Source organism: Microcaecilia unicolor, chromosome 3 (genome assembly GCF_901765095.1).
Source record: "Microcaecilia unicolor chromosome 3, aMicUni1.1, whole genome shotgun sequence".
Classification (NCBI taxonomy): Eukaryota; Metazoa; Chordata; class Amphibia; order Gymnophiona; family Siphonopidae; genus Microcaecilia; species Microcaecilia unicolor.
Window position 1 is genome coordinate 346787980 of NC_044033.1, and position 22971 is coordinate 346810950.

Here is a 22971-nt window from a genome sequence, read left to right on the forward strand (position 1 = left end):
ACCATCCCTTTCTTAATAATTCTTAGCATCCTGTTTGCTGTTTTGGCTGCCGCTGCCACACACAGAGAAGATTTCAGCCTATTAATTCAATATATATATATATATATATATCTTAAAACTTATAAGTGCAGCATATATTGCGACCACATGCTCTGAGCAATTCCCTCTATTCTTAAATATATTTCAACAAAATAACTTTTAACTGTAACATTTTAATTAAAAGTTAATTATAACTTTTTAATTAAAAGTTTAATTATAGCCAGAGTCGCTATACTCACGTTAGCTCTCTCCTCAAGTCGCTTCACTGGCTCCCTATCCGCTTCCGCATACGGTTCAAACTTCTCCTTTTGACCTACAAGTGCATCCACTCCGCAGCTCCTCAGTACCTTTCCGCTCTCATCTCTCCCTACACTCCTCCCTGTGAGCTCCGTTCGCTGGGTAAATGTCTCCTGTCGTCCCCCTTCTCCCCCACTGCTAACTCCCGGCTCCGTTCCTTCTATCTCGCTGCTCCCTATGCCTGGAATAGACTCCCTGAGCCAGTATGTCAGGCTCAGTCTCTGGCTGTCTTCAAGTCTAGGCTTAAAGCCCACCTCTTCGCTACTGCTTTCGACTCCTAACCATGACTCTCTTACACAACACCCTCACTTATCACCCCTACCACTGCAATTTCCCCACCCCTAGCTGTCTGTTCGTCTGTCCAATTTAGATTGTAAGCTCTGTTGAGCAGGGACTGTCATTTCATGTTAATTTGACCAGCGCTGCGTAAATCTAGTAGCGCTATAGAAATGTTTAATAGTAGTAATAGTAGTAGTATTATCTACAACACCTAGATTTTTCAGTTCCTCCACATCATCACCCTTGAAAACCATTTCCGGTACAGGCAGATCTCTTACATATTTTTCCGAAAAGGCCAAAGCAAAGAATTCATTCAGTTTCTCGCTATAGCATTGTCCTCCCTGAGTGTCCTGTTTGCTCCTTCGTGATCTAACGGTCCCATGGATTCCCTTGCAGGCTTTCTGCTTCTGATGTACCTGAAAAAGTTGTTACTGCGGTAAGTTTCTCTTCATATTCTCTTTTAGCATTCTTTATTAATGCTTTGCATCTGACTTTCCAGTGCTTATGTTGCTTCTTATTTTCTTCATTTGGATCCTTTTTCCATTCTTTGAAGGACAGTCTTTTGGCTGTAATAGCCTCTTTTACTTCACCTTTTAACCATGCTGGCTGTCGTTTTCTCTTCTTTCCACCTTTTCAAATACATGGAATTTATCTGGTCTGGGCTTCCAAGATGGTATTTTTGAATAACGTCCACGACTGATTTAGTGCCCTAACCTTAGCAGCTGATCCTTTTAGCTTCTTTTAAAACATTTTCCTCATTTTATTGTAGTTGCCCTTTTGAAAATTAAATGCAGCTACAGTAGATTTCCTCTGCAGGTTCATCTCAGATAGTAGCTCAGACTTGATCATGTTATGATCACTGTTTTCCAGAGGACCCAACACCGCCACCTTTTGCACTAAGCCATGCACACCACCAAGGACCAGATCCAAAATGGTTCCCCCTCTTGTTGGTTCCTGGACCAGTTGCTCCAAGAAGCAGTCGTTTATTGCATTTAGACATTTTATCTCCCTGGCACTCCCTGATGTAACATTTATCCAATCAATATTGGGGTAATTGAAATCACCCATCATTATAGCATTGCCCAATTTGCCAGCTTTCCCAATCTCTGTAAACATTTCTTCACCTGTCTGTTCTTTCTGTCCCAGAAGACTGTAGTACAGCCCTACAAGAATACTCCTTCCATTCACATATGGAATTTCTATTCATTATGATTCCAAACTGCTATCTGTTTCATGTGGAATGTTTATGTTATTTGACTCAATTCCCTCTTTAACATATAGCGCAACCCTCCTTCCAATTTGATCCTCGCCATCATTCGATACAATTTGTACCCTGTTATCGCAGTGTCCCATTGATTGTAATCTTTCCACCAAGTCTCTGAGATGCCTATTATATCTACCTCATCATTTAGGCTTCTAACATTTGTATACAGGCACTTCAAATTGTGTTTTTTTCCTTGGAATCTACAAGCTGCTTAGAATTTGAAGGAGATAATGTGCATCCTTTATCCTACTGTCTCATTAAGCACACCTGGCTTACTTTAAGCATTGTTGAAACCTCTCTACTGGGACTCCTTAAATGTCCTGTTTCAATAGTGTCCTTCAAGGATACCCCACACCGAATCATCCGCTCCTGGGCCACTGTCGGCTTCCCCCCCCCCCCCCCCCCCCTCACCATTCTAGTTTAAAAGCTGCTCCATCTCCTTTTTAAAAGTTAGCGCCAGTAGCCTGTTTCCATTCCGGTTAAGGTGGAGCCCATCCTTTTGGAACAATCTCCCCCTTTCCCAGAATGTTGTCCAGGATTATTTCTCTCATTCATATCATAAGGACATAACAATAGCCATACTGGGTCAGACCACTGGTCCTCTAGCCCAGTAGCCTGCTTCCAGCAGTGACCAATTCAGGTCAAGAAGGCTGCTTTGTGCTTACCCATAATAAATTTCATCTGCCGTTTTGCAAGTCCTCACTCTTTGCTTAAATTTTACTGTTTTGAATATTTTGAGTCATCTGCAAATTTCACTCATTTCTCGCTTGTCTGGATCATTAATGAATATGTTAAACTTTATTAGTCCCAGCACAGATCCCCGATATGCCTCTAGTTCTCGTCACTGGGCTAACTGATCATGTAAGATGCACTTTTACAAGGTTTGAACACTGAAGAAAATCTATCTATCATCTATATATCTATATCTATCTATCTATCTATCTATCTATCTATATACACACACACATAGCTATAGATATATTAAGTTATCAAAATTAATGAAAGAAATGCCGTAGTCATACAGTATAGGGCAGAGAGACATAGGACAGGTTGCACAGTAAAGAAAACACCATTCCACTTGTCCTTATATGCAAATAAATAATAGAAACATTATTAAGACACATTTTATAGAAACAGTATAAAAAGTTCTGTTAATGTTTGTATAACTTTTCCTGATGTTCTGTTTGCTCAGATATTTATTTGCTCAAACTAAGGATAGGTGGAATGGTGCTTTCAAAATATCAATGTTATGTTCCATTATTTATTTATTTGTTACATTTGTATCCCACATTTTTCTACCTATTTGCAGGCTCAATGTGGCTTACATAGTACCTTAGTGGCGATCGCCAGTTTCGATAGAACAAATGCAAGATGATATAGTAGTAGAGTAAAAGTTCATGTGTGACATACACATTGAGGAATCATAAGGAGGAGGTTAAGTTATGTCCAGTATGAGCTTTGGTTTTGTTACAATCCGCTCCTCACTGTTTCATAACAGATCTCACTTCCCACTTAAACTTCATGCTCCAACAGGGTAAATACCCTGAAGAAAAAGGCAACATCCTGCTCACCCCAATACCAAAAGACACTAAGAAAAATACAAACGACATTACCAACTACCGCCAAGTAGCATTTATCCCATTAATAGTCAAACTAATGGAAGGACTGGTGACCAAACAACTCAATGACTACATAAATTTGATGTATTACACGGATCACAATCTGGGTTTCAACCCCTACACAGCACTGAAATAGTACTACTCATTCTCCTAACCAGGTTCAAGCAGGAAATAGCAGTAGGCAAGAGCATTCTCCTCTAATTTGACATGTCAAGTGCGTTCGACATGGTTAACCATAACATACTGCTAAGAATCCTAGAATATTTCGGAAGCAATGGGAATACTCTCAATTGGATCAAGGGTTTTCTAACTACAAGAGCATATCAAGTGAAATCAAAAACAAACATATCGTCAGCGTGGAAACCAGAATGCGGAGTACCACAAGGATCACCACTATCACCGATCCTATTCAACCTCATGATGACCCCACTAGCCAAGACCTTATCCACCCAAGGCCTTAACCCATTTATCTATGCTGATGATGTTGCATTATACATCCCCTACAAACATGACCTAGCAGAAATCACCAACGAAATCAAGCTCAGCTTAAACATCATGAATTCATGGGCAAATGCATTCCAACTCAAACTCAATACAGAAAAAACACACTGTCTCATCATATCATCCCAACACAATACATACAAACCCACAAACATTAACATCCCAGTATACACGCTACCTATCTCAGACAGCCTGAAAATTCTCGGAGTAATAATCGACCGTAACCTATCTCTAGAGACCCAAGCAAAATCCCCCATAACGAAAATGTTTGCTGCAATGTGGAAACTCAAATGCCTGAAACCATTCTTCCCGAGGGAAATATTCCGGAACCTGATACAGTCAATGGTAATAAGCCACGTAGACTACTGTAATGGAATCTATGCGGGATGCAAGGACCAAATCATAAAGAAACTTCAGACCGCCCAAAACACAGTAGCCAGGCTAATATTTGGAAAACCGCGTTTTGACAGTGCCAAACCACTCTGAGAAAAACTGCATTGGCTACCAATCAAAGAATATGTCACTTTCAAAATCTGCACGACCATTCATAAAATACTTTACGGTGAAGCACCGGGATACATGACAGACCTCATCGACCTGCCAACCAGAAACAATACAAAATCCACACGATCATACCTAAACCTCCACTACCCAAGCAGCAAGGGACTCAAGTACAAATCCACCTATGCATCCAGCTTTTCCTACTTAAGCGCACAAATATGGAACGCATTGCCAAAAGAAGTAAAAACTATGTTCGACCATCTAAATTCCGGAAAGCACTAAAGACGGAACTGTTCAGAAGAGCATACCCCACCCATCCAACATAAAAAACCTGGACAACAGTGACACATCATAACCGAAGACCGCAATGAACACTTCTTATACCTCATTCCACCACATTATCACTTTGTATTCATTCATACCATGTGTTTGTTCAGACCGGAATCGGCTAACGCCGCTAACGGTAATATGTAAGCCACATTGAGCCTGCTAATGGGTGGGAAAATGTGGGATACAAAAGCAACAAATAATGTTGCAGGGTTCAGGCGTTTAAGTTGGATCGTTAGGGTATGCCTTTTTGAACAGGTTGGCTTTCAGTAATTTCCGGAAGCTTAGGTGGTCATATGTTGTTTTCACGGCGGTCGGTAATGCGTTCCATGATTGTGTGCTTATATAGGAGAAGCTGGGTGCATAGGTTGATTTGTATGTGAGACCTTTGCAGCTTGGGTGGTGGAGATTTAAGTATGTTCGTGCAGATCTTGTTGTGTTTCTGGTTGGTAGGTCTCTAAGGTCTGTCATGTAACTTGGGGCTTCGCCATATATAATTTTATGGACCAGGGTGCAGATTTTAAATGCAATACGTTCTTTGATTGGAAGCCAGTGCAGTTTTTCTCAAAGGGGTTTGGCATTTTCGAATCTCGGTTTTCCAAATATAAGCCTGGCTGCTGTGTTTTGAGCAGTTTGGAGTTTCTTTATAAGTTGTTCTTTGCATCCCGCATAGATTCTGTTGCAATAGTCTAGATGGCTTAGTACCATAGATTGTACTAATTTACAAAATATTTCTCTCGGGAAGAAAGGTTTCACTCGTTTGAGTTTCCACATTAAGTGGAACATTTTTTTTGTTGTTGTTGATTTCACTTGATTCTCTAGTGTTAGGTTTCGGTCGATTATAACTCCGAGAATTTTCAGATTATCTGAGCTAGGTAGAGTATGGTCTGGGGTGGCTATATTGGTGGGTTTGTTCGTGTTGTATTGGGAAGAAAGGATGAGACAATGTGTTTTTTCTGTGTTGTTTGAACTGAAATGCATCAGCCCATGAGTTCATGATGTTTAAGCTGAGTTTGATTTCCTTGGTGATTTCTGTTAGATCAAGTTTGTAGGGGATGTATAATGTGACATCGTCTGCGTAGATGAGGGTCATCATTAGATTAAAGAAGATCGGTGATAGTGGTGATCCTTGAGATACTCCGCAGTATCATGCTTTCCATGATGAAGATATATTCGAATTTGACTTCACTTGATATGTTCTAGTAGTTAGGAAGCCCTTGATCCGGTTGAGTATGCTACCACCAATTCCAAAGTATTCTAGGATGTTTAATAGTATTTTGTGATTTACCATGTCGAACGCACTAGACACTAGGAGAAGAATGTTCTTGCCTGTTGCAATTTCATGTTTGAATTTGGCTAATAGAGTAATTAGTACTGTTTCAGTGCTGTGGGAGGGACGAAATCCTGATTGTGATTCGTGTAATAATGAGAATTTGTTTATGTAGTCGGTAATTTGCTTGGTTACCAGGCTTTCCATCAATTTGACTGCCAGTGGTATAGATGCTACTGGGCGGCAGTTGGTGATATCAGTTGTTTTTTTCTTGGTATCTTTTGGTATAGGGGTGAGTAGGATGTTGCTGTTATCCTTTGGGAAGAGACCATGTTGGAGCATGTAGTTTAAGTGGGATGTGAGGTCTGTTATGAAGCAAAGGGGAGCGGATTTTAGTAGATAACTGGGGCAGGTATCCAGTTTGCAGTGAGTCTTGGAGAATCTTTTAATGCTTGGGTGACAGTTTCAACTGTGAGGGGGGCAAAGCTTGTCCAGGTTCTGTCCACTGGGTGTTCTCCGTCGATTGGGTCCATACACTCGATGAAGTTTTCGATGTCAGTGATGTTCTGAGGTAACGTGTTACGCAAGTTTATGATTTTTTCGTTGAAGTATTTGGCAAGGATGTCTGCAGATGGGATGTCTGTGTTGGTTGCGGTGACCAAGGAGGTGTCTAGCAGTTTGTTCACAATGTAGTATAATTTCTTTGAGTCATTGTAGTCTGGCCCTATTTTGGTTTTGTAGTACAGCCTTTTGGCTTGTCTTGTTGTGTATTTGTAGCTTCTTTGTGTTTGTTTCCATGCGTTGAGTGTTTGTGCATCTTTTAGTTTTTTCCATGCTCGTTCTAGTTTCCTGGATTGTGTTTTTAGTTTTTTCAGTTCTTCGTTGTACCATGGTATCGAGTTATGTCTGCGTGAGGTTCTTGTTTGTAGGGGTGCTATTTCGTCTAATATGCTTTTGCATCTTTTGTCCCAATCTGAGAGATAATATGTTGTGTCCGTTTGTGCTGTCCAGTCATTATTGTATATCTGTTGCCAGGATGTTACTGGGTCTATTTGGCCTCTTGTACTGTATGTTGTCTGTTCTTGTTTGCTGTGTGAACCCTTTTTCCCCCATTGTAGGGATAGGCTTTGTACTCTATATTCAATTAATTAAAACCAATGTGGTGGAAGTTTTATATTGCTTTTAGTTTTTGGTTTTGGTTCAAAAGATCGTGGAATGCTCAACAGGAGCTACTCATAGTTTGGACTTGGTCCTCTCATTGACTTTAGCTTTCTAGTACTTTAAACCCTCGCTTCTGTCTCTGCCTTGGATGGACTATTCCCTGGTTACCTTTACATATATAGCTGAGATTCTTTTTTTAACATGAGACCAGTACTATTTTTGTGTGTGGAGTTGCTTTTAGAACAGTCAAAACTAGACCAGAACACTTTTTCTAATCTTTCTGCAGATGATAACACTGAGGAATGGAATCTTTCAGCTCTTAATGTTATCGCTCCTGTTGTGCCACAGTGTATTACTTCTGGCCACAAAACATTTGAGCCTTGGTTCTCAGCTGACTTATGTCAACCTAAATGACAGGTCAGATAGGCAGATGGAGATATCTACATACCCCAATCTCCCTCTCTGCCTGCAAGGATTTTGCCCAATCTTATAAATCAGCTTTGTTGACTGCCAAAAAAGACTTGTCACCAAAAAGATAACCAGAGCACCAAACACTGCTACTCTTTTATAGCTTGCTTAAATCCCTTACTACCTTTCGTTCTGCACCTGAACCCCTGGCTCAGTGCCGACTGCCTAGGAGCTGGTTGATCATTTTGAGAATAAAGTAATAGACTTGTGGAATTCATTATCTTCCACCACCAATACATCAGCTCCATCACCCACCTCCCTTGTTAGATCACTACCATGTAGCACTCTAGCTAACTTTAATCTCCCCTCTCCTCTTAGCCTTGTATTGGTCGTCAGATGTATGAAATTGACTACAGCTGCTCATGATCCCTTCTTGTATACTCAAACAGTACCTTGGAGCTGTTAGTCCTTACATTCTCTCCATGATTAGTTGTAGGCTTTCTGAAGGATATGCATCTACCTTCTGGAAAAGTGCCATCATATAGCCTAGGATTAAAGATCCTTCCCTATCTGTCATTGGTTGCAATAATTTTCATCCTGTTGCTAACCTTCCTTTAATCACAAAATTACAGAAGTCATTGTTCACTCACAGCTCTTGGATTTCCTCAATAAAATGCATTCGCTCCATCCTAATCAACCAGGTTTTCGGCAGAACTATAGTACTGAAACCACCTTATTAGGCATCACAACATATATATACTACCATTTGGATCAAGCTAAATCTGTTCTCCTCCTCCCTTTGAACATATCTGCAGTCTTTGACCTTGTCACCTACTCGCTCTTGTTCCTTAGGTTGCACCTATCTATCAAAACATAGATGTACATTTTAATAGCAACTTATCTAGCTCATTCTCTCCGGCTTGTGGAGTTCCGCAGGGATCAGTACTGCCCCCCCCCCCCCCCCCCTTCATACTGTTCAATATCTTTCTTGTACCTCTTTTAACTCTGATACAATCATTAAACCTCACTGCATTTGTCTATTCTGACATCATTCAGGTTCTTTTTACATTAGACTCCTCAGACCCACAACAGATCTATAATATTAACAACAAATTAACACAGGTTACAAACTAGTTGAATGAAAACCTTAATCCTAGCAAATCCAAATTCCACCTCTTTAGCAATCAGGATAATAGGATTCTCATGTTGCCTATTTTGTTCTGTACAATTCCAATCCCATTAGTACCTACTACTAGAATTTTAGGTGTGGTCTTTGCAAAGCATTCACATTTACCTCACAAATCTCCTCGGTAGTTAAGCACTCATTTTTCAAACTCAGTTCTGTTTTTCCCATTAAATCTCTATTACATCGTTGTGCTCTTAATATTAGTCCATGCACTGGTTATTAGCCACCTGGACTATTGCAATGCATTGTATAAAAGGCTTAGACTCAAAGATCTCAGATGCCTACAACTAGTACAAAACACCGCAGTCAAACTTATTACAGAAGCCAAAAAATATGATCACGTTACCCCACTTCTGAAGGCAGATTATTGGCTTCCAAGTTCGGTTAGTAGTTCCTCTTTTAGAGAGATTATGTATGACACTACTCGACATTCAATTTTCTTGGTCCAAAGCCTAGAGCTTTGGAATGCAATACCCCATCATTTAAAACCGCAATGTATCTACTAGCACTTACATAGTAACATAGTAAATGACGGCAGATAACAACCTGAACGGTCCATCCAGTCTTCCCAACAAGATAAACTCATTTTACATGGTACGTGATACTTTATATGTATACCCAAGTTTGATTTGTCCTTGCCAGATGGGCACAGACTGTAGAAGTCTGCCCAGCACTGTTCTTGTACTAAAAGTTCTGAAGCTAACATTGAAGCCCCTTAAAATTTATACTCCAGCCCATCCATATCTATTCAGTTACGATCAGGGCGTAGACCATAGAAGTCAGCCCAGCACTGGTTTTGCTTCCCAGTTACCAGCGTTGCCACCCAATCTCCACTAAGATTCCGTAGATCCATTCCTTCTAAACAGGATTCCTTTGTGTTTATCCCACGCATGTTTGAATTTCATTACCGTTTTCATCTCTACCATCTCCTGCGGTAGGGCATTCCACATATTCACCACCCTTTCTGTGAAAAAAATACTTCCTGGCATTACTCCTGAGTCTGCCCCCCTACAACCTCAATTCATATCCTCTAGTTCTACCACCTTCCCGTCTCCGGAAAAGGTTCGTTTGCGAATGCTATGATGTTACAACAAGAATAGCACCAGAACCCTCCCTACCAACCCTTTGGTGAGCCGTTGTACCAACTCCACACTCTTTCTAAGGAGATGTTAACTCTCATTTCCAAGTAGGACAAGTTATGAAGTTATAAAACACTTATCTTGAGGTCGGGGTTCGGTGTCAGAGTGTTACCGATTCCATGCTGATTTTTACCAAATGAGAAATCAATGTCTTATCTCTTCACCGGAGAGATGAGATGTTGATTTCTCATTCGGTAAAAATGCCGTACTAGAATTTAAGAAAGTTTGTTCTCTTGAAGATGCTTAACAGCGAAACGCAGACTTGCGTTGGGAACAAGACAGTTGTGGACACACACGCTAGCACTTTATGTTAGCAGCACAAAGATTAATCAGCATGGAATCGGTAACACTCTGACACTGAACCCCAACCTCAAGATAACAGTAGCACCTCCCCTTTCATACCAATCTTTTGAATATCTTCTAGCTTCTCCATTTGTGTCGGAGGTCTGTAGATAACCGCCGTGTGGATTCAGGTTCCATCTTCTCTTTCCAGGACGATCCATAAAGCTTCTTCCTTTTCCCATGTTCCCCGCATTTCAACCGCTCTGATTTTTTCTCTCATATACAGCGCCACTCCACCTCTTCGGCCCTCTCTATCCTTCCTAAAAAGATTATAGCCCGGTATAGTCATTGAACCATGTCTCCATAATAGCAACAATATCCAAGTTTTCTTCAAACATCATCTAAAAACCTTTCTCTTTCAGGATGCTTTCCAATAAACATTATTCTTTTTTCTGTTCTAAGTGTGGCGGCACTGGATAAGAGTCATGATTGCATAGTTTTCATATGTATGTGTTGCCCATCCCCTGCTATCCTATCATGAATTATGTAGTTCTCCCCCCACTCCCCATTTTGTTTTTCTGTTCTTCTCTTTTAGCCTGCACACCGCTCAGGTGACGTCCAATGAGTGGGATAGAAAGCCTTTAATAAACTTGGAAAGCTGGATTTTGGGGCAGCCAGAATATCTCCTTCCAGGGACGCAGGTAGCAGGGGGGGCCTCACAAGCTTATCCTGTGGCCAAGGGCTGTCAGATGGCCCTGAGTATCAAGCGCCATGCGGGAGGGCTCAGAGCCCTAATTCCATTTCTGCTCTGATGGAGCACTGAGCCTATGAAGAGGAGGAGGAGGTGGCTTTCCACTTTGAAGAGACTCCCAGATAAAGGGAGATCCTCCCCCTTGGAGAGGGATGAATCACTCCTTATTAGGCTTTTCAAGTGGGAGGAGTTGTCCTCCCTAATTTCCTAGTTGACTTCCTTGCACATGGAGAAAGCAGTTGATGTAGACCCGATTCTGGAGTGTTTGTGAGGCCTTCTAAGTCTTTTCCCCTCCACAAGACCTTATACATGATGGTCTTGAGGAATGGGAGGCCCCACAGACAGTGCTGCTAGACACCAAGGTCATGGGAAAACTCTGCACTCTTTCTTGGGAAGATTTGGAACATCTATTTCATTTATCCAGGGTAGACACTCTGGTGATGGCTTTGATAAGAAAGACTACCATCCCAATGGAAGTTGGCTTGGCTTTGAAGGATTCACAGGACAGAAGAGTCAGAATACACTGAAGCAGGCATCTTCAGCGTTCAGGGTCCAAGTGGCAATCTGGGGGGGGGGGGGGGGGATAGGGTTTCATGGCCCAAATGCTTCTCTGGTAGACCCAGCAGCTTCTAGAGTCTACTGAGACTATGTGCCTGCAGTCTGGGGCAGCTTTTATGGCATACCTTTGAATGACCCTGCTAGATTGGGGCCAGGTCAGTATGCTCAACAGTGGTGGCTATGTCTTCAGAGTACTGGAGAATCGTTCCTAGGCCTCAGTGAGGAGTTCTGCAAGTAAATCATGCCTTGGGGAATGGAGTCACTTCAGTTAGAAAGACAGTATATACTTCCTCAGCATATACATTTGTGTGGCTGAAGAAGGGCCAAACCCTTTGAGGTGCTCTTGGGCCCCAGGACTGTAGTGGACTGTCAGCTGCTTGAGGCAAAGGTCCACGGTGAGTACAGACAGACCCAGTCTGAGATGCAGCAGTTGGGAGGTGGTCTCTGCCTGTTTTCCATGGAGTTGGCCTAGGTTAGTGCTGGCATTTTAACTGGGGTTGAGTAGAAGAATTCTTGCTGGCAGCTCATCCAGACATTACACAGTTTTTGAGGGGCATGAAGCAGCTAAGGCCTACCTGCTGGATGGTGGTTCCATAATGGATCCTAAATTTGGTGCTGAAGTCCTTTGTGGGTCTGCCTTTTGAGCCTCAGAAGTGTGCTACTCTTAAACTGCCTTAAATATAAAGGAACACTCTTGGTGTTTGTTATAATTTTTACGTGATATCAGGCATTTCTAGAGGTGTAATACAGGAGTGGAAGCAGAAATTGTGGTCTTATCTAAAAGGTAAAATTTGTTCTTACCTTCTGATTTTCTTTTCTTGAGTCTGCTACATCAATCCAGGCAAGTAGGTTGTGTTCCCCAACCAGCAGAAAACTCCCAAACGTAGGAATGTGAGGGATTAAACTGCCTGACTCATGTAAAAAAGACTCTTGGGTGAAAGCCTTATTTGAAAATAGTCCACCTCCATGTGGTTAAAAGTACTACACTGTGTAGCAACATGCACACTTTTACCCACATTTCGTAAATGCAATCTTCGTGATGGGCTTAGGGAGCAGATCGCAACAACATGTTTAGTGTTGTACATTAAAAATGATGCATGTTGCTTTAATCAGAAAAAGTAGCTTCATGCCTCTTTTGACAGTTTTCAAAGCAGAAAGTGTGTGTATGCTTCTGCTTTGAAAGAGCATGGGTAAAAAATACCAGTATATATTTGCAGCAGTTTGAAAATTGCCCTCCCTTTTGTCTGTTTTTTTTTTTTTTGTTTAACTGCTAAGGACATTTTTTGCCTTAAACTGAAGTGGGGGACAAGTCACATACCCTGTCTCTGGTTGCCTGTAGCTTCCTGCCACATAACAGCCATACATTTGGCAATAAATTAGACCCCATAACTATTTTGTACTTTTTCAGTAGTCAAGCTTTCAGTATTACCTTGCCATAGGATTGACCTCCATATAGTTTTTATTGTCTAATCAGTAAACTAATATTCCAAATCCAGAAAGAGGTTCATCATTCTAATAAAGGCATCTTTTTAAAATTCTGCCTGGAAACATTGAAGTTTAATTTCCTGCCCTCATATTGATTTAGATGTGTTTGTTTTGTACACCACTGGGTACTCTATATGACAGTGGAGTTCATATGTGTGTGTGTATATATATAGAAAAACTTTGTGAACCCCAAGTATAATAAGAATTATAACTTCATATCAGGATGCCCTTGTTTAATTGAAACTAGACTTTTCTTATATAATAAAAAGGTATACATTGAACAATTCCTGTTTCTTGAGACACAACATACAACAATAAGACTAATTTGGAAGCAGTGTGAAAGTCGCACAATTAAGTTAATTAATATCAGGTGATTAAGTAATTGGATAACCAGGGCCGTGCCTAGGGTCTCTGGCGCCCCCCTGCAGACTATCAGTTGGTGCCCCCCCCCCCCCCCCATGAAAATGATCGCTTACCACTTGCCACACTGAAAGGAATTGTCAGCAATATTCTTAGAAACAAATTGCTATACATTGCAAAATAAGATAGCAGATGTAAATTCTCAAAGTGGACATATTCCAAACGCTAAAATGAAAATAAAATGATTTTTTTCTACTTTTGTTGTCTAGTGACTTTCTTTTTCCGATCATGCTGGCCCAGTATCTGATTCTGCTGCTATCTGTCCTCTTAACTCCGTTTCCAGGGCTTCCTTTCCATTTATTTCTTTACTTTCCTCCTTTCTTCTTCATTTCTTGCTCTATATCCATTTCCAGCAATTTCTCCTCTCTCCCTGGGTCCTGTCCTCCCATCCATGTCCATCCTTGTCCCTCTCTGCCCTTCCCTCCTCCATCCATAGCCAGCAATCCTCCTCTCTCCCCTCCCCTCCATTTCAGCAATTGTCCTCTCCCTGGGCCCTGCCCTCCCATCCATGTCCATCCTTGTCCCTCTCTGCCCTTCCCTCCTCCATCCATAGCCAGCAATCCTCCTCTCTCCCCTCCCCTCCATTTCCGGCAATTTGCCCTCTCCCTGGGCCCTGCCCTCCCATCCATGTCCATCCTTGTCCCTCTCTGCCCTTCCCTCCTCCATCCATAGCCAGCAATCCTCCTCTCTCCCCTCCCCTCCATTTCCAGCAATTTGTCCTCTCCCTGGGCCCTGCACTCCCATCCATGCCTCTCTGCTCTTCCCTTACCTCAGCTCCGCGCCCTGGGGCCTTTAAATCTTTTACCTCCGGTCGCAGCAGCGTCAGTGAAAGCTCTGCCGCCGTCTCCCTTCCCTTCACGCTCGTTGGTTCCCTCAGTGTCCCGCCTTCTTCTGAAGTCAGAAGAAGGCGGGATACTGAGGGAACCAACGAGCGCGAAGGGAAGGGAGACGTCGGCAGTGCTTTCACTGACGCTTCTGCGACCGGTGGTAAAGATTTAAAGGCCTCGGCAGCGCGGAGCTCAGGTAAGCGGCGAGGGTAAGCACTGCGGCGGTGCCCTCCAGAGGTCGGCGCCCCCCTGCGGTGCTTACCCCGCTTACCATATCGGCACGGCCCTGTGGGTAACAAGTAATCCACCTTGCAAAGTAATTCTTAGGACTGAGTTTGGGCATCCTGATCTGTATAAAAGTCAAAAAATGTTTTGAGTTTGATCTTCGTTATAAAAGTTATTGTGTGCTCATCATACCATAATCAAAAGTAATTTCATAGGATCTATGAAAAAGAGTAATTGATACTTACCTGTCTGGAAAGGGTTACAATACCATTTCTAAATATTTGGGGTTCCAGCCAGCCTTCAAATGGAAAAAGAGTCTACAGCGAGTAACTAAGAGCTGTTGTCCTTACAAGCAGTGGCGTAGCTACGTGGGGCCACAGGGGCCTGGGCCCCCTCAAATTTCCTCTGGGCCCCTGGTTTTGCTGGTGGAGGTCCACAACCCCACCAGCTGAAGCCTTGTCCAGCGCGCCCAAGAGCAACTGGAAAATCATCCATGAACACACAACCACAGCCCAACATCTAATGATTTGCAGGACTCTCTCACGGCACAAAACTCAGTGGAAATAATTTTCATGGGAGGATAGCTAGGAAAAAGCACTTCTCTTTAGAAAAAGGTATTATTGCCTGCCTAAACTTCATTTAAAAAGCATCTGGATGGCTCACAGAGTGCTAGAATAATGTTCTCTGGACAGATAAGTCAACAATGTAACTTTTGGTAACAGTAACCATCATTTTGTTTGGCAATAAAACACTGCCATCCAGAGTAAAAACCTAATCCCAGTTGTCAAGCAAGGTGGTGGAGGTATCATGCAGAGCAGCTCTACTAAGTCAGGTCCTAGATAGCTTGCTATCATTGATGGAACCATAAAATCTGTTTTATATCAGAAAAATGTAGGGGACAGTATCGGTCCATCTGTTCAGGAGCTGCAGGTGAGCCAAAAGGGGGCCATGCACCAAGGTAATGACCCTAAACATTCAAATGGCAGAAGAAGAGGTATACAGAATAGCTGAAGAAGAGGAGGTTTCGTGTTTTGGATAAGGTGTGTCAAAATCCTGACCTTAACCGTATTGAAATGGTATGGCAAGACCTGGAATGAGCTCCGAAATAGTTCTGTATGGAAGAATGAGTCAGAATTTCTCAAAAGTGTTGTAAGAGAATGAGTTATATTAGTTAAAATTATTGTTGTTCTAGATGATAGTAGTGTCATTGAAGGGTTCACTTGCTTTTTCACACAAAGATGAATCTTTCGTTGAATAAACTATGTCCTTATTGGCTACATTATTTATTCAGTAAGGTTATCTTTTTCTTTTCTCAGGGTTTAGAATAGGATTAGACCATATTTTGTGTATAAAAGTGCTAAAAACAGGCCATCTTTGGGAGTTCATAAGTACATAAGTAATGCCACACTGGGAAAAGACCAAGGGTCCATCGAGCCCAGCATCCTGTCCACAACAGCGCCAATCCAGGCCAAAGGCACCTGGCAAGCTTTCCCAAACGTACAAACATTCTATACGTGTAGTGGTTTATGGACTTGTCCTTTAGGAAACCATCTAACCCCTTTTTAAACTCTGCCAAGCTAACCGCCTTCACCACATTCTCCGGCAACGAATTCCAGAGTTTAATTATGCATTGTATATACTCAAGCAAACACAGCCCTGAAGAATTCCAACAAAAACCTTTAAGCAACAAGTGAAGCTATTTCTGTGGCTGCATGAAGTGCCAGAGCAACTTCAAATCCCCCCCCCCCCCTCACCTTTTCTCATTTTCTCAGATTTTTGTTTGTTTTTTTACTGTTCTCCCCTCCACTCCCAGCTTCTTTGGCAGCAACAGCAGCTTCTCCACTCCAGCATCCCAGAACTGAGTTTTTCCGTCTCACTTCAAACGCTGTTACATATAGCAAGTTTATGCATGGGGTTTTGGAGGGTTGCATATATTGTGTTTGTATATAGTTGAAGCCAGTCAAAAAGTGACTTTAAAATATTATTTCCTTGTAGTTTTTCCCTATGTGTTCTTCTGTCTGTCCTACCCTTATCCCTTATTGTTCTGGCTGTCCTGATTTAGATTGTAAGCTCTTTTGAGCAGGGACTGTCATTTCTTTATGTTCAATTGTGAAGCGCTGCGTACGACTGGTAGCGCTATAGAAATGATTTGTAGTAGTAGTAGTTCTTTTTCTTTTTTAAATTGATCCCCACTAGCCTCTTGTTTCCTCGCCCTTCAGCTTGCACAGACAGGGAGCAGCCCTCCACTGCAGCAGTTCTATATTAGTGTGGGGCCCATTGTGGCAGCAGCAAGTTTTATTTGGCTGGGGCCCTTGGCACTGAACATGCAAGAGTGTTCCTGTTAAGCTTGGGCTGACTGCAGCAGTTCCTCCTTGGCTCCAGGCACATTGCAGCAGCATCTACGAAACCTGGGGCTGTTGATGTAGGGTTCCCATGAAAAGAAAGTCTCAGCCATTGTGCAATAGTGACACCTACTGGCTGACTGAGAGTATGTGTTCTGGGATCCAGCATAAGGACCTGTGCTCCTTGTCTGTCGGCCATTGTTGGTAGATGGAAGGGAGTTAAAAATTGGGAGAAAAATCTGGTAGCTGCGTACAAACGCCCATTGTACTGCAGGCCTAGTAGGGGCTGATGCTGTTTCAGCGAACATCCAAAACATGAGGATAAAACTGCTGGACCCAAAATTTAAAACTGATTAAAATACATTAGGCCAATAATGTAGCGTCTGCCAGTGCAGTAATGCTGATACAGTCCATTCAAAGTGAATGGGCTATGTTGGCATTACCACGCAGCAGCCACTAGCATGGCATTGTAAAGGGGGGGGGGGGGGGGGGGTAAAATAGCATTTTTAATTCAGATGTGTGAGAGTGTTTTGTTTTTCTTTAATTTATTTATAACTTCAGTTTAGCCCTGACTGTCTTTGGCTTTGCTGGCCAAAAATAAGACTAACGCAGGCAAGAAGAGAACTAAAAAGGAGAGCAGTTTCATTCCAGTATAACATTTATAGGGTCCATCTAGCCCAGTATCCGCATCTAACAGTGGCCAGCCCAGCTCATAAGTACCTGGCAGGATCCCAAAAACTAGCAAGATTCCATGCTACTTACCCCCAGGAATAAGCAGTGTTTTTTTCCCAAATCTACCTTATAGCGGTTTATGGACTTTCTTCCAGGAATTTGTCCAAATCTTTTCTAAACCCAGCTACGCTAACTGCTTTGTCTGGAGGATGTAGTAAAAGCAGTTAGGGGTCTTTTACTAAAGTGCAGTGAAAAATGGCTTGCGCTGTTGTAGGCACATGTATTGGACGCGTGTAGGTCCATTTTTCAGCGCGCCTGCAAAAAAGACCTTTTTTGGGGGGGGGGGGGGGGGGAATGGACGGGCGGCAAAAAAAAAATTGGCGCGTGTCCATTTTGGTCCTGAGACTTTTACCACCTCCCATTGACTTAGCAGTAAGGTCTCATGCGTTAACCAGATGGTACTCGTCAGCACACATACACTGCTGATTACCGCCCGGTTAGCGCCATGCGGTAGGAAAAAGGTATTTTCTGCTGCACATATCGGATGCATGTAAAAAATGGAATTACCTCTTGGGGCATGTGGTAGCCAGGCATAGTTCCATATTGACGCATGATGGTCTCATGTAAGCGCTAATGTGCCTTAGTAAAAGGGTCCCTTACTGTAGCTGAGTTTAAAAGGAGTTTGAACAACTGGAAGAAAGTCCTTAAGCTGTTATTAAGGTAGACTTGGGGGGGGGGGGAACACTGCTAATCCCTGGGGGTAAATATACAATCTTGCTACTGTTTAGAATTCTGCCAGGTAGTTGTGACTTGGATTGGCCACTGTTAGAAACAGGATATTGACCTAGATGGACCCAGTATGGCAATTACGTTCTTATTATGACTACCTTTTTCTTTTTTTTTTTTTTTTTTTTTTTTTGCAAACGTTTTATAGTCTGAGAATCCTGAGTTGTACTCTTCTTTAATTATAGAGGGTCTAAATGTCTCCTTTTTTATCCTGGGTGTGATTTTTGATCTGTATGTGTTTGATATATTCCTCTATCCCCCAGTAGATTTTTAAAATATTTCTGTTGAATCCAACCAACATAGGGCAAGAAATACAAGAGAAAAAGTGAGACTCAAGTTACTGAAATTGTAAAATATTTTTATTTTCTTCCCCCTCCCCCACCCTACAGATCAACGCACAGTAGATTTAAATAGCTAGACTGAGCTGAAACAAACCTTGAGTAGATGTAGGACCTTGGAGGCCATTTGACATGTTTTCTTTTCAAAATTTGTGAATGCTTTGGAGGGGTACAAAGGGGTCAGAGAGCGTTTTCCCATAAGAACAGGGTGGGGTGTAGAACTGAGGCTAACTAGAAAGTTATACTTTCTACTAGATCATATATTGTGCTCCTTTAATTGTGCTGAGAAAAGCAATTGTTCAGAATTTCCCTTGCAGTTTGATAGTAGATGCTGAAGTCTGCAGTGTGACAACCCACAACTGCCTGCCATGTTGCAGAAAATCTCAGCATCTTAGTAGACCCTGCACCATATATAAAAAAGCAGTAATATTTGGAAGATCATGTGTTTCAGTTTACACACCATATCCATTTTCACATGAGCACATCAGTAAAGCCCCTGTCATTTGTCTCAGAAGTTCTGATTGATTAATTTAATTTGTTTGTGTTGCTGTGTATTTTGGTTGCAAAATCTGAGCCAATCCATGGAAGAATGAGATTAAAGTCAGGTGCAGAATGCTAATCTCTTCCTTAATATTGAACAGAACATTAGGCATTTGCTTTGTATTGGCAAGAGACCAATTTGTATAAAGCTGTTTCATGAAGGGTTTGTTCTTCATAGGTTGGAAGAAAAGGGGAAGCCAAAATGGATTTGGCCAACCACGGGCTTATTCTTCTACAACAGCTGAATGCCCAGAGAGAGTTTGGCTTCCTGTGTGATTGTACTGTTGCTATCGGAGATGTCTACTTCAAAGCCCATAAATCTGTTCTTGCCTCGTTCTCTAACTACTTCAAGATGCTGTTTGTTCATCAGACCAGGTAATTGCAAAAAAGAGTACAAATTGTTATGGTCATTAGAGATTCAGGAAGCCCTAAATGATTACTTTTATTTTAGAAAGCGTTTGATGGCTTAACATTACTATTACTAATGTAACTTCTTTTTGTTTTTTGTTGTTGTTGGTCTAATGCGTCACATTTTTATATTGTAGTGGTAAATATGCAGTAGTGGTAAAGAAGAACACATTGGAGGTCGTTCTATAAAGGTTGCCTAAAGTTAGGTACTAAATGCAGGGCACGAAGTACAATTCCCTATCATCAAGCCGATCAATCCATAGACTGGGGGTTGTGTCCGTCTACCAGCAGGTGGAGATAGAGAGCAATCTTTTGCCTCCCTATATGTGGTCATGTGCTGCCGGAAATTCCCCAGTATGTTCTCTATCTTAGCAGGTGTGTGGTCGCACAGCAGCAGCTCTGGCTAGGTCTCCAAGCCTAATTGTTTAGGTTTTGTTGAGTACCTGGGGTTAAGGGCTCTTCTTGAGCAAGTGCAAACCTGGTGTGCCAGGTCCCTCCTTTTCTCTCCCCTCCCGCTGGCTCCGTTAGAAAAAAAAAAAAAGATTTTTAAAAACGTTCAAAAAGGATGTCTATTTGCAGCTGCTCACTGGAACAAGTCGTCGCTGCTCGGAGCAAAAAGCAGGTAATTTTTACTTTTACTAGCGGGCAGGGGGGTTGTCTCCACGTGGCTATGGCCTCGGATTGCAAGGGTGCGAAAAGACGTTCCCCGGAACGTGTTCGAGCGCCTAGCGGGGAAGCGGGGGGCTTGAAGGTAGAGTCGCCTTTTTGTGCGCCCTTTCAGAGCCGGGAGAGTTCCCCGGTTTTCCCTCCGGAGCGGCAGCCTTTCCTGCCTTAGGCACCCATCCCCCGCTGGCCGACCTCTCAGGTCGTGACCGGCCACGCTGCTCGGACGGCGTCTTCTTGGGTCGCCCTCGAGGGGGGAGACATTAACAGCTTGGTTGTCCTTGACTCGGGCGACGGTAAAAAGTCAGCGAAATTAAAGCGCCATTCTTCCCGCGCAGCTCCTTCTCGGAATTTCGCGCCGGACGCCATTTTGGACGAGCAACACGCCTCTCCCCCGCTCCTGGGAGCGCAGATGGAGGGCGCCTCTAGGGCCGCGTCACAGGCTGCAGAAATGCACAGACTGGGGGGTTTCTCCCCTGAGTTCATTTTGCTGCTGCATCAGGCCTTTCTTATGCAGAACACTGCCCCTGCTCACCTCTCTGAAAGGGGTGATGAGGCCTCTATGCTTAAGCGCCCTCGGGTGGATCTTCCACCCCCGGGGGACTTGGTCTCCTCTGATGTGGATGACGGCAGCGTTTCTGAGCTCTCCCAGAGATCCTTAGTGGATTCTATGGAAGAGACTGATCCTCGCTCGGATGGAGCGGACGACCCCTCTGCAGCGCGGCTTTTTCGCTCAGAGGATTTGCCCAACCTGCTTGTGCAGGCCATGAGCATTTTGAAGATTGCCTCTCCGGAGGAAGGCCCTCTCTCAGCCTCTACTGGCTCCGCCATTATGCTGGGAACGAAGCGCCCGCCTAGAACCTTCCACGTTCATGAAGCCATGCAGACCTTAATTTCAGCGCAATGGGATGCCCCTGAAGCGAGCCTGAAAGTAGCCAGGGCTATGTCCCTTCTGTACCCCTTGCCTGAGGGGGAACGGGAAGCCTTTGTCTGGCCCACGGTAGATTCCTTAATCACTGCCGTGACTAAGAAAACGGCGCTGCCGGTGGAAGTTGGCACTGCCCTGAAGGACGCTCAGGACAGGAGAATGGAGGCGGCCTTAAAGTCGTCCTTTGAGGCGGCCGCTCTGAGTTTGCAAGCCTCGGTTTGCTGCTCCTACGTGGCTAGGGCGTGCCTGACTGTTTTACAGCGGGCTTCCCCTCGGATCCTTCCTGGAGGGCGGAATGGCCGACCCTGGAGTCGGGTTTGGCCTACTTGGCAGACTTGCTGTATGATGTTTTGAGAGCCTCGGCCAAAGGTATGGCTCAGACGGTCTCTGCGCAGCGGTGGCTCTGGCTTAAGCACTGGTCTGCTGACCATGCCTCTAAATCTCGCCTAGCCAAGTTGCCTTTTAAAGGCAAGCTGCTCTTTGGGGACGAGCTGGACAAGATCGTGACGGAGCTCAGCACGTCCAAGTGCAAGAGGTTGAAAAAGCAGAAATAGATCCAAGTATCACCACGTAACAGTCTATAAGGGGTTTTTTTTAGTAATTTTTTTATATAAATATATTGTTTATATTATTTTAATAATTTTTATGGACACCATCAGGGGCATGAGCAGTTCCAACATACAGCAGGGTACTGTTTTAATGCTCGCTCATAATCATCATCTGTTTTTTCTTCCTTTTTCATTATAACAGTTCCTTTTACTTTCACCATCTTCATTATACACAACAGAAGTTAAAATGTTATACTTAGCTTCAAAGGCTGAATCAACGGACACATTGCTGTATTGTAGAAGACTGAAGCCTAACTTTAGTCATGAGCACTTATGCCATGTCAGAGGCTGATGTAATGTGCATAACTGACAGTATTCGGTGGAGTGGAGGAGTAGCCTAGTAGTTAATGCAGTGGGCTTGGTCCTGGTGAACTGGGCTCCATTCCAGTTCCCTGTGACTCTGGGCTAGAGAGCTGCAGGGGAACAGGGATAGCAGGATTCTTGCTGGGATCCCCTCCAGGTCTGTGGGGATCCCGCAGAGATGGACCCAGGTCCTGTGGGATCACCATGGAAGTGCCTTCCCTCCCCTGAGCCGCAGGGTGCCCTCCCGGCACATACCTCAAGGTGCCATGGTGGTCTAGTGGCTTCTTCAGGGCAGGAAAGAGCCCCACTCTGTCCTGCCTGCTGCCGCTGATCCTCTTGCTGTCTTCGCTTTTTTAAATGGCTGCAGAGACTTCCAGTGGTGGCCTCACGAGACTTGCAAGGCCAACGCTTGAAGTCTCGGCAGCCATTTAAAAAAAAGCGGAGTGGGGATCTTTCCTGCCCTAAAGAAGCCACTACACCACCAGGGTGCCTTGAAGTATGTGCCAGGAGTGCACTCAGGGCTGGAGGGGAGGTGGATGGATAGAGTCGGGATGATATCAAAAAGTTGAAGCCAATTATGTGAGTCTTTGTTTCCCCTTCTTGTGCAGCCGTCATCGCCGTATACTCAAAACAAATCAAGCAACTTATAAGCAGCTGCATCCACGTTGTCGTTCTTCATTGTTGATGCATTTTAATTTAATCTCACTTATATTTTCGAACATGCCAGCTTGTGCATCATATAGTTGTACACAGAGGATGTATAAAACGTAATAACTTTTCATAGAGTAGTAGTTTGTTATAAATCGTAATCGGTGTGTCATTTGGAGGGACTGGTTATAGGGAC

General features: G+C 43.3%; 1 protein-coding gene across 1 annotated transcript in view; it reads left to right on the forward strand.

Moving 5' to 3' along the window:
- The window catches only part of ZBTB2 (zinc finger and BTB domain containing 2), a 46391-nt gene that overhangs the window by 7321 nt on the left and 16099 nt on the right, over window positions 1-22971 (forward strand). The window contains 1 exon segment of the mRNA XM_030198477.1: window positions 19396-19592. Coding sequence (XP_030054337.1) covers window positions 19420-19592 — 173 coding nt within the window. The 5' untranslated portion in view covers window positions 19396-19419.